We start from the raw sequence: 12639 nt of genomic DNA, 5'->3' as shown, positions 1-12639 counted from the left end.
ATTATATATATATATATATATATACGTAGAGTTTTTACCAAAAATAGTAATTTCTCGCCAAAATTTCAATTCTAAAAAAGGAAAGATATATCATGAATATTGAAATATGTGTAATTCAATAAATGATAACTTCAATTATTGATTGCATTGATTATATCGATTCATTTAGTTCAAATTTGAATTTAATTTATTTTTATATATTCAAATATAATTTATTGATTATATGGTTTTTATTTTTTTATTTAAATTGAAACTAATCTCTATTGAAAACATAAACTATATTAGCATCATGTCATTGTCATAGACTGACACAATCTAAAATTTTGATATATGATAGTGATTATTAGCCAAAAAATAATCGACATGTGTTGTATTTAAGAAAATTTTTTAAATTATATATATATATATAAAAGCAGAGTTTTTGCCAAAAATAGTAATTTTCCAGCCAAAATGTCAAATCTAAAAAAGGAAAGATATATCATGAATATTCAAATATGTGTACTACAATAAATGATAACTTCAATTATTGGTTGCATTGATTATATCAATTCATTTAGTTTAAATTTGAATTTAATTTATTTTATATTAATTCAAATATAATTTATGTATTAAATGATTTTTTATTTAAATTGAAACTAATCTCTATTGAAAACATAAACTACATTAAGCATCATGTCATTGCCATATGATAACACAATCTAAAATTTTGATATATGATAGTGATTATTAGCCAAAAAATAATCGAGATGCGTTGTATTTAAAAAAAATTTAAAATTAGTGAAAAAATAGTTTTTATAATTATATTATTTTTTCAACTTAAATGTCTATTCATTTTTCATTAATTTTTAATAATATCATCTCGTGCATCGCACGGGTTAAATACTAGTCGTAAAAGATATTACAGTTCTGCAGTTGCCTCATCATTTTCCACTGCCATCTACATTAATTGACTTAAATCTTCATCATTAATACGTATATATATTGGAGAAAAAATATTATTTATGTATTTAGACCTTTAATAATTTTGCACTTGATCAGAAAAATGAAGTTAGATGGATGAAAAAATATATTAAAAATATTAGAGGAGACGAGTACAAATTTTAAGCGGATGAAAGTAAAGTAAAATAATTATATCTAAACATTTCTTTAGCTCCGTCACTGCGATGGTAAATTTCGATATAGAAATTATAATAAATGAGGATGATTATTTAAATATATTATATTTTTTTTAAAAAGAACACATAAATATTTTTCTGTTAGTATATGTAATAAGAGTAAGTCTCTTGTGAGACGGTCTCACGAATCTTTATCTGTAAGACGGGTCAACATTACCGATATTCACAATAAAAAGTAATACTCTTAGCATAAAAAGTAATATTTTTTCATTGATGACCCAAATAAGATATACGTCTCACAAAATACGACCCGTGAAACCGTCTCACACAAGTTTTTATCATGTAATAATAGTGAAAGAAATAGATTGTTTAAAGATAATTTATTATGATACATCTGCTTTTGTTAGACATATGTTTTAACAGCAAAGTAACACCAAACACCACATTTAAAAAAAATAAACTTTATAAAAAATTGATTCTCTTAAAATAATTTCTCCATCCAATCACACCTCAACAAGCACCATAATAAAATAGCATATTATTATCTATCTATTTATTTAATTTTACCTGTCACTTTCACATGCAATTCTATGAAGCATATAAAGAGGTTGAACACTGGAAGAAAATTTTGGGGAAAAATAATTCTATTATTCAAACATTGAGTGACGCCATCTGATATCAGAAATTTTGCTCATGAAACTGAATTAAGATAAGCCTTTCTATAAATTTTATGATTTTATAATATACCAACTTGAATATATATATATATATATATATATATATATATATATTGTGTATGATCACTTGTTGGTTTTTGGTACATGCATACCGTGAATGGGGGGTGGTATTCATTATCCCATGGAATTAATTTTTCGAATGTTTATTTTAAGTATAAGTTTTTGTTTAAATATCATGGCTATTAAATTTATATTGAGTGAATCGATTTTCCACTCAGTCCCAATCAACTTCTTTCTTGTTTGAAACTTGTATCGTGATGATGAAATACAAGGCTGAGGACTTCTTCAATTTCAAAAATAACTACGCCACAAAAAAATATATACAAGTCAATATTTATGACTTGACCAAATAAAATTATATAGATATCCTTTCGAACACTCATTGATTAATTTTCTTCTACATATGTTTTTTTTTTTTTTTTTTGGTTTCAAGGTGTGAAGATTGAACCAGTTTGTATATAAAAGAACCATTTTCACATACATAAAATCAAAGAAAAAGTATTCAAATATTAATCTTGAAAATCTTACACAGAACATATCCATGAGTACTGGTAAAGAAGAAGAAGAAGATGATGATGATGTTGCACTTCCAGGGTTCAGATTTCATCCGACTGATGAAGAGCTCGTGGCGTTTTATCTTCGGAGAAAGATCGAAAAGAGACCATTAAGCATCGAACTCATAAAACAAGTTGATATCTACAAGTATGAGCCATGGGATCTTCCAAGTAAGTACTGTGACTTTTACCCTTTTTTTGAAGAAATTGTAATGAATAAATATATGTTTGCGTGAATCAGAGACATAAATATTACAGATCACAAGTCTTACTTTCCATATATGATTCCAGAGAGTACTGACTACTAACTTTGTTTTAGATCAAATGGTTAAGAATATTAGTATGTACGATGTTTAAGAACCGAGACCAAACTTGGATCTAGTCATATATACGATATGCAACAATAATTTTTCGAGAATTTATGAAAACCAACGTAAGATCTATTCGGGCCTCACTCAAGAATCAAGATTCACATAATTGAAAACTAGTCTCTTACAAATATTTATTTTTCTCTTCTTGCATATTTTCTCAGGGTTAATTAATGGTAAATAAGTGCATAAACCGAATAATTTATTTTTTTTAAAAAAAATATGTATTTTTTTAAGAGTTTGTTTTTTTGGTTGAAAATCATTAGGATCCAGTAACGTTGATGACAAGGAGTGCTACTTCTTCTGCAAAAGGGGAAGAAAATACAGAAACAGCGTTAGACCCAACAGAGTAATAACAGGTTCCGGGTTCTGGAAAGCCACTGGTATCGACAAACAAATATACTCTTCCGAAGGAAGCCGTGATTGCATCGGGTTAAAGAAATCCCTGGTATATTATCAGGGAAGCGCCGGAAAGGGAACCAAGACCGATTGGATGATGCACGAGTTCCGGCTGCCGCCTGGCCCCGACAAAGGAACCAAGAACATAGTGGATGCTAAAAGCATTGCTCGAGAAGCTGTAAGGATATCAACCATATTAATTTGATTCATACTTCATTTTCTATTGTTATATATACCATATCACTTGTTACCCTTTTCGTGATCATTTGTAGTTGCATGCATGCCAACCATTTCCATATTACGCCAAAAACATTTGTCCTAGCTAATATGATCTTGAACCCATGTGTTTGTATCTCATTACCCAGTGAGTAAAAATTTGAACTCGTGAATTAAAATAGATATATAATATATAGTTCTCTATGTACTTAATGGTTCCTTATAATCAACCAATCGTAAATTCTTGAATAAGATTTCGACGAAATTTGCAGGAAGTTTGGACCCTATGCAGAATACTGAAGCGCAGCAATTCTTACAAGAAAGTTGTCATGGCCGCGGATTGGAGAGAAGTCGCCACGAAGAGAAGCAACAACGTTAGTCGTTCGACACTAGACACGAGCTCAGAAACATGCAGCGTGGAGTCCTGTGAAAAAATCGGATACAATATTAGTTTCAGTAGCTCTGCGCCAGTAGTCAGTCATCAGAATTTCCAGCACCAATATCAATATGAGAAGAAACCCTACGCATGTAATGTTGCTTGTACTATGAATTCCAACCAACAGGTTCAAGGCCAATATTTCACGAGCTCAGTGAAATATCAAGCCCCGTCTTCTTCCAGCTCTATGTGTGCTGACACTTATCATGAGTTTCTAAGGCATCCTGAGAATTGGGAGGATCTTCAGTCCATCTTCGACTACGCTGCTGCTACTGCTGCTATTCATCCCTTCTATTTGTAAACTCGCAGCGTTAATATTGATGTTATGTATTGTGTAATTAATATATTAGATAGGTACGTACTTCTTGAAACTGAAATAAAATATATTTACAGAGGACTCTCCATATTCCATGCATGTGTGTGAATATATGTTTGGGTTTATTTCATCATACTCATGTGGGCATTACCCAATGATAGGATGGATGGCCAAGATTTGTCCATGCATATATAGGACCCATTTTTTTTTTTGAAATTGTATGTGTGGCAAGATTTTACCCGTTGAAATTAAGTGAGGGTAGTGCCCACATAGGTAGGATCTAATTAACCGTATGTTTGCCAGTATTCTTGTCATGAGTTTTGTCTTTGAATTGTTGATGGAAATATCATGACATACAGGGCCTCTTTCCATTAACTAGCTCTTTTAAAAATATCTACGTAAACACTATATTTTCTATTTTTTAAAAAAAACACGAGTAGTTTTGTGTTTGAACTTTGAATGGATTATTGAATCTTTATATATATAATATAAAAGAAATATAACAAAAGCCCAAAAATCATATATTTTCTAGCCTTTATTTTTATATAAAATCATATAAAAAGGAGATCGAGTTCCATATGTTTTTGTTGTTCGAGAACGTAGGACTGGATTTGTGCTAACGGCGATAGCACTAATGTTGTCACACAATAACACTGGAGGAGCAGATTGAAAAACGTGCAACTCCTCCGAATTAATTCAGAAGTAGCATTAGCCATGCTACAATATTCGTCCTTTGCACTAGATTGAGAAACTAGTGCAGTTTGTTTCTTTGAACTCCGAGAAATAGGATATTCCTAGAAAACCAACAAAAACCAGCTAGGATGCAAAGTCCACAATAGCCATTTATTGTTGTAGTGATGCTATGTCTGGTCTAATATAGTTGTCAAAGATTGAAGAGTGCAAACCACGTTTCTATAAAGAATAACATCTTAAAAAAATTAATCATCTCCTTTATAAGACAAATTTATAAGTCCAGAAGTCATTGGTGTAGTAGATATTTTGCTTGGTTCATGCCAACACTTTTTTAATATACATCGTCTTAGTGAGGAAGAATGTATTTTCAGATGGTCAAAATACATCAACACCCAACAAGTAGGACAAATTTCCCATATTAATTTCGTAACGTAAATTGACAATTCAGTCGCTGAATCGGAACATTAACTTAATGAAGATCACTTCCTGTAATTAAAATATCATCAACATAAATGAGAGAAGTTTTAGTGAACTTTGTGAAAGAGAGGAATTCGTTTTATATGCAATGAATCACATATTCTGAAGTGTTGATCGAAGTTTGTCAAACCATGCTAGGAGAGCTTGTTTGAGTCCATAAATGGCTTTGTGGACTTTGCATACTAGCTGAGCATTACCAGACTTGTTTCAAACTCCGGTGGTTATTGCATATAGATGATTTCACTAAGAGTGACATTGACAAAGACATGGGCTTTAATTATAAAGTTGGATATCGTTTGGTGTACTTGATGAAGGTGAGATGAGATATTTTTTATCCATCTCATGTTGTCTTGTTTTCAAGTCATCTCAATTTCATCGATTGATCCGTGATGACACTAGATGTGAGTTGTATTAGACATCCCTCTGTACTCATATGATGAACATATGGTAAGTATGATATCAACGAAATTTTACAATTATATCATTTAACAATCATGGTTGATTTATATTTTGCAATGGGTTTAAGATTTTATAAATAATAAACACAATAATTATACAAGTTAAAAACATACAAAATAATAAATTATTCATCTTTGTAATATGCATCTCTACTTTATCACTATTTTATCGCACTTATTACTCATCTCTTGATCTTCACATTAATAACACCAAACGGTATCTTGATTGATAAGTTTTATTTAGATACAATGATTTGATTTAAGGATATGTGGAATTGTTTTTTAAAATGTACGACCAATATTATTAATTATTATTTAACTTTTGTCAGATATATCACATTGACTGAATTAAGTTCTTGCAAGTTATATATATTGACTTAGACAATCTTTCCACCATGAGCTAGATTTTGAGGTGGAGTTAAGCTTAGTTCATGATCTTAACATGATATCAGAATTCAGGCTCACTGTTATGTATTAAACGACTCTAATATTTTGATATTGCCCGTCATTTTCAATGTTTTCTTTCATTTAGAAAATCAACCATTCTAATATTATATTTACAATGATCTAAAATATATTTCTAAATTAATTTATGCAATTTTAACATTTATTTGCCACACGAACAAATATAATGTCAACCAATCATCGATTGAATATTTGATTTTCATGAATTAATTGCTTAATAAGATGATACTCTCAATAGTGAACATCTATCGATACACATGGGTCCACCATTTTTCCAGTGAACCCCACATATGAAGATTAATGTTCGCCTATAGACGCAACCTTGGGATATCGCCCCGAGAGCGGTATGAAATTTTCCGAATTAATTGGATATCGACTACGATTGTCAGAGAAAAAATTACGGTAGAAAATAACTGCGATCCCTCAGAAAACTCAGTTGGGAGACAACATAGAGCAAGATAGTAAACTGGCATATAACCACCAAAAATTGTATCTCTACAGCTCTACTACAACAACATGGAGAATAAATGGCCTAGGTAGTAACCTGCGCAGGTCAAAGGGTGAGCTCAAATGCCCCACGCTTCAACTACAAAGTTATTGATCGAAAAAACCCAGACCAGCTCGTGAGAGAAGTTCCTCGCCTGCGTCTATGCCCATCTTTATCATATCGTCAAAAGCATACGGCCCTTTTCGGGTGGTTTCAAGAACTGTAGGGGTGACACAGGAAAAAGAGAAAAATGTCAAAACGTCGATTCTTGCTCAAAGGACGTGAAATACGTGGTGAGATAATTAGTGGGAAGATCATCCAATTTACTATATTTTATGTCATATTAACCCAAAAGCAGAGTTCAGACCCCAAAATTATTAACCTATTGATAAGAGAGCCCTCTAATCTTATAAGCCACAGCATAAATTCTTATGGAGCTGATTTAGGATGCGCAACACATTATCTGCAAGCATACCTCGAGTTCCATCAGGTGAGGCCACCAATGCTTTGAAAATACAGTTTCCATCCTCATCTTTACATGCGTATCCAGCAATTGGAGTACGGCAAGATCCCTCCAATTTCTCAAGAAAAGACCTCTCGCATGAGATTGCCAGTCTGGTATCCTCGTGATTCAAGGATGCTAAATATTTAATCTGGAAACAATTCTCGATCAAAAGACATCTAAAATTCAATTTTTTTATATTTGCGAACAAATATTTCGTGAAAAAAAATTACTAATAATCTTTAGCTGCACCGTAGAATAGAATGTACCATATTTTCGTCATCACTTCTACAAGCAATTCCAATAGCCCCTTGAGCTACAGCAGGAAGCATGTCGTCTATGGACAGCACGGAAGTAACATTTTCTGTCATGCTTAGGCGTTTGAGTCCCGCTAATGCCAGTAATGTTGCTTGGACTACACCCTCATTCAATTTTTTTAACCGTGTCTGTACATTGCCTCGAAAATTTTCCAGCACCTGCATAATAATTGTATCAGAAACTTGAAAGTGAAGCAGCAAAACGAAGATTGCACCTTCTTGGATCAATAAATACTAATTGGAGAAAGATCAAGTAAGCAAACGTAAATGCGGAAATTATACATAATCGAACCCAAATACAAATCTGAAAGCAGACTAACAAAAGCAGACTTCGTGTACAGGTTCATGTTATAACACTAACAAATCAAAGGAATAGGGCGTCGATATCTCCAAATGTAATCGAGCAGCAGTTAAAGGCAAACAAAAAAAATGATTTTCAAGCTTGGAAATAGGAGCATGTAAATGTCAGGTGATTGTTATATTACTCAACAAATGCAGTGAATTAGAAATCCCAAAAAACAGATTAAGAACAATTTAAATTGAATTTATATGGCATATATTGAATAAAAGAAGATAATAACCTAGAGATTTCTCCCTGTGAAACCCTAGCTGAAAGCTAGTAAACTACAAGAAATTAAGAAACTGAATGACAAACTATCGCCTCGCTTAGAGTACCATTTTATATCTTTCCCACACACAGGCCTCTCCTGATTCGGCCACTTACCCCTTCAAACCTAGGCCCATAATAGTAATAAAATATGAATTTATTTCAGGTGATACTTCAGAGAATGAAAAATAAGTGCCAGAATGTTCCAGATTTTTAGCACATACAAATGTAAAAATGTAACTTCGGGGCCTGGTAAACCAGAAATTATCATTGTACCCTCTTGTACTACAAAATTTGGAATGATACCACCTGACTGCAATATGCAATTGTGGAAAAGGTAGATTGTTTTAAACAAAGTAGTGTATGCAAAAGGCACTTAAGTGTAGGAATCCTCGCTGATAGCTAAGCAATTTTCCAACACATGGTTTAGATAATGCAAGCGCGATTAAGCAAATTTTGAAAATGGATATAGAAGTTGTTAAGGCTCTAAACAAAGACAAAAAGTGAGGTATTGTCACATCACACTGACCTTGAGGGATGGATATCTGTTGAGAAGTTGTGACTTCCTTCGCAATGAAGCAGTGCCCACAACACTTCCTGCAGGAAGCTCAGACAGAGAAGCTGCAGTCAAGCAAATAAAGGCATCCCGAACGTCCTCCCGTGGAAGGTTGCAAGGTAGTATTGTCTTGTCTGGAAGGTATGTAGGAACATCTTTCATTGAGTGTACAGCTATATCAATTTCACTGTTGAGAAGCGCCTCATCTATTTCTTTAGTGAATAGACCCTTTCCACCAATATCTGCCAGTGGCTGACTCAAAATTTTGTCACCTGTGGTTTTGATAATCACAATTTGAATTGCTCCCTCCTCAGCCAATTCCGGATGTGATTTTATAAGTTTATCCCTCGTTTCATAAGCTTGGGCAAGAGCCAGTGGGCTGTCCTACACAAAGAACATTAAGGTGAAATCATGAAGTAAACATAACAAAATTCATGATATAATAACTTCTTTCGATAGTGCCATTGCGTGAACTTTTCCATTGGATGAAAATAGAATAAAATCTTCCAGAGATATTTCTTAAATGCTCTATCCGATGTAATATCCATGCATCGCATCGATGCTTCTTGATTAACACTATCATGAATTGAGTAAACGAATGGAAAAGCAACACATAGATAATGTGGACTCACAAACTCGGATGCCATTTTACCCACGAAACAAAAAAAACAAATGAGGGGTCGTAGCCGTCTTCATGCTGATTAAGTCAGATGGTAAATGAAAAATATACCAGCTGAATCATGCACCAGATAGTCGATCCCCTGAGAAGAGATGTACAAATGTCCAAAGGGTTCGGGATGCAGTATTGAAACGGTCAACCAACTCAATTACACTATGAATATTTCATATACTTTCATCAGAGGACAACAGTATTTAAATGGAAAACCTAATAAAACCAACCTCAAACTGGAATTCACTCAAAATATCAACAATTCCAAAGCACCACTAGACCGCCAAAACATCTTAAACAGGCTAACCAAATCAAAACTAGTGTATATTCTTTAACCGTACAGGAAATTTACAAAGTTCACGTCTAGGAAGAAATTGTGAACAAAACCGAGTTAAATAAAAAGAAAACGTAGGAAAAGTTCACCTCCCCCTGGTACCAATTCTGATCAAAGCAGTCCTAGTTTGGACCTTATCTTCAACAGCAACTGAAGCCTTAGTGATACAAATTCTGCTGCGCGGGGTGAAAGCCGGACATTTACCTCCAGGTAAAACGAACCCGAGAGCTGAAACCGAAGTGCCAGTAAAATTACCGGAAAGTGGCCTTTTACAGAAGCCGAAATGAGCTAGATTTCCGGTGGATATGGCGATCTCCATTGCTAATGGAATGGAGAAGATGAATCCGGATAGCGTTGAATTGTGCACGTGAAGGGGTTTTGGATTTTGGGTTTCCAAAAGACGGACTCACTCGACTTAGCCCATTTCATTATTGTTTGGGCCATGGATGGTCATTTTCATATGGACATGGGGATCAAGCCCCTTTTACAAACAGAACGTTCATGCTAATCAATCGGTTTGGTAATTAATTTTTGGCAAAAACTTGTGTGAGATTGCCTCACGGGTCGTATTTTGTAAGACGGATCTTTTATTTGGGTCACAGATAAAAATTCATGAGACCATCTCACGAAAGGAGAGGATTAATTAGTGTGGGGGCCCCTTAAATCCAGTGAATTCCCATATCGAACGGGCCCCAGATTTCACATTTCGCTCTCCAAACCCAAGCACACCAGCTACGCAACAACTTTCAAGGTGAAGATTTATTATTAAAGGAAGAAGGCACATAGTCAAGTACTGTACTCTCATTTCTCCTTTGTCACCCCTTTCTGTTATGCATAACAGATACATACAAACACGTGTCGATAACTCGGGCCACGGCACGTTTACATGTTCGGAAAAACAGTAGTTGCTTGTTCCTCGTCATAAAAATAAAATAAAATAAAATTTGAGAGCGGTACGTGACCACAAAAAAATATTTATATTTTTTGAAAAACAAGAAGTGCAAAATTCTATGAATATGTCAAGAGTCACTCTTGTTAACTTGTATTTTTAAGAGGTGGACAATATTGGAGATATTTTTTTGATATTTTAGCAATGTTAAAATAGAAGAGAAAGGAATTATAATTTCAAACATAATGGGTATTTTGTGAGACGGTCACACGAATATTTGTCTGTGAAACGAGTCAGTCCTACCGATATTCACAATAAAAGATAATACTCTTAGCATAAAAAATAATATTTTTTCATGAATAACCCAAATAAGATATGTATCACAAAATATAAACCGTGAGACCGTCTCATACAAGTTTTTGTCTTTCAGACAAGTCCAAGTGCTTCATTCATTTCCCTTGAAAGCGTAATATCTACTTCTCTATGGTAAGAAATTGTTTTCTAGAATTTTATCCACCATCTGTATTTTTTAGTCTATTTGAGATCAACACCGAATCAGAGCACGAACAATGCCTCATGAATTTGTGATTTCATGTCAGATTTGAGCTTTTCATCTTCTTTATTACTATCAACCAATAGTATATGTCTTGTTTTTTTTCACCCACCGCCAACTTTTTATTTAGACCTTTTTAACTTTATTTACTTTGATGGTCTTACTCTTACTCGAGTGGAGACAGTCGAGGAAACAAACAGAGAAAGAGATAGATAGGAACTGATCTTTTATACTTATAGGTATATATTTTAGGTATTTGTCTATTTGGTAGTATGATATTCAAGTGTTTATAAGCTACTCTCTGTTAGTTTTGAGTAGGTCTCTTTTGAGACCGTCTCACGAATCTTTATCTGTGAGACGGGTCAACTCTATCGATATTCACAATAAAAAGTAATACTCTTAGCATAAAAAGTAGTACTTTTTCATGGATGACTCAAATAAGACCTTTGTCTCACAAAATACGATCTGTGAGACAGTCTCACACAAGTTTTTGCCATTAGTTTTAATGTTCGATGTTGGACATTTGTGACATTGTCGATCTTTTGAGAAACATGTGTCTCCAGCAGCCCATTTTAACAAATATCAACATTGATCTTATGGTAGCTCTTTATTTTAGGTCGTCTTTTTCGCTACATCAACTCTAAAAAAGAACGCGGATTTTATACCATAAACTCAAGTGGTGTCTCATCCTAAAAGACTTGTTTATTATGTAGTATTACCATCTTGATTTAATAAACTACTCTTCATTTATAATAATACACGTCCATGTTTGTAATTTAGTTTTGTCGTGGTGGAGCTGTGTAAGAGAACTATTTGCATATATAGTGGTGTATATTTTAAAATTTTATACAATTGAGAAAGTGTGTTTAATTTAATACTAACATATGATACATATATAATACAATATTAACAACTAAAGTATGATTCAAATAAGAGATCCGTCTCACAAAATACGACCAATGAAATCGTCTCACATAAGTTTTTTCCTAATAATTGAGACAAACCCTCCTCTGTCTTAAGTATAATTTCAATACAATTCGACTGGTGTTATAGATTTACTTACATCTTTTGTTATTTTTCACTCTACCTCTTTTATTTAGGAGTCTGGAATTTTCTTATTGATTTATAAATCTAATAATTAAGAATATTTAATGATCTCAATAATATTACAAATTTTAGGATAAAAAAATAAAAATCACACTCAATGTTAAAGTTGCCAATTTCATTACGTATCAATAAGATAATGAAAATAAGATAATCAAGGGGGATTGGGAACTGCGCCACGCCGCCGTACTAAACTTGTCCGCATTCAACCGGCAACTGCCCGCAGGGTCCTTTTTGTCATTCCGCCTTCCTCCCTACATCGCACGTCGGCTGTCAGTGCCATTCCCACGTGTTTCACAAAGGCTCCCTTCCCGGCGTTTCTGAAATATTTATGTGATGTTTTTACATTTTTTATTAAATAATAATAATTTAGTATAACACAAATC

The 12639-nt window shown here is 33.3% G+C and overlaps 2 protein-coding genes across 3 annotated transcripts; one reads left to right on the top strand and one right to left on the bottom strand.

The window, feature by feature from the left end:
• The first annotated feature begins 2309 nt into the window (after positions 1-2309).
• On the top strand, positions 2310-4231 carry LOC142522482 (protein FEZ-like). The gene is made up of 3 exons (XM_075625909.1): positions 2310-2577; positions 3041-3351; positions 3662-4231. Exons 1-3 carry the CDS (start codon positions 2394-2396, stop codon positions 4124-4126), a joined length of 960 nt encoding a protein of 319 aa, XP_075482024.1. The 5' UTR covers positions 2310-2393; the 3' UTR covers positions 4127-4231.
• Positions 4232-6577: 2346 nt separating this feature from the next.
• Positions 6578-10093, bottom strand: LOC142522758 (porphobilinogen deaminase, chloroplastic-like). 2 transcript variants are annotated; one of them, XM_075626286.1, is made up of 5 exons: positions 9797-10093; positions 8677-9082; positions 7493-7699; positions 7197-7386; positions 6578-6941 (listed from the first exon to the last, which is right to left on the bottom strand). In XM_075626286.1, exons 1-5 carry the CDS (start codon positions 10024-10026, stop codon positions 6829-6831), a joined length of 1146 nt encoding a protein of 381 aa, XP_075482401.1. In that variant the 5' UTR covers positions 10027-10093; the 3' UTR covers positions 6578-6828. The 2 variants fall into 2 exon arrangements, with proteins under 2 accessions (XP_075482401.1, XP_075482402.1); XM_075626287.1 differs by having other exon boundaries at positions 7197-7374; positions 9797-10090.
• Positions 10094-12639: the final 2546 nt, after the last annotated feature.

Source organism: Primulina tabacum, chromosome 13, assembly GCF_025594145.1.
Source record: "Primulina tabacum isolate GXHZ01 chromosome 13, ASM2559414v2, whole genome shotgun sequence".
Classification (NCBI taxonomy): domain Eukaryota; kingdom Viridiplantae; phylum Streptophyta; class Magnoliopsida; order Lamiales; family Gesneriaceae; genus Primulina; species Primulina tabacum.
Note: the sequence above shows the minus strand (reverse complement) of the source record. Positions and strands in the feature narration are given on the sequence as shown.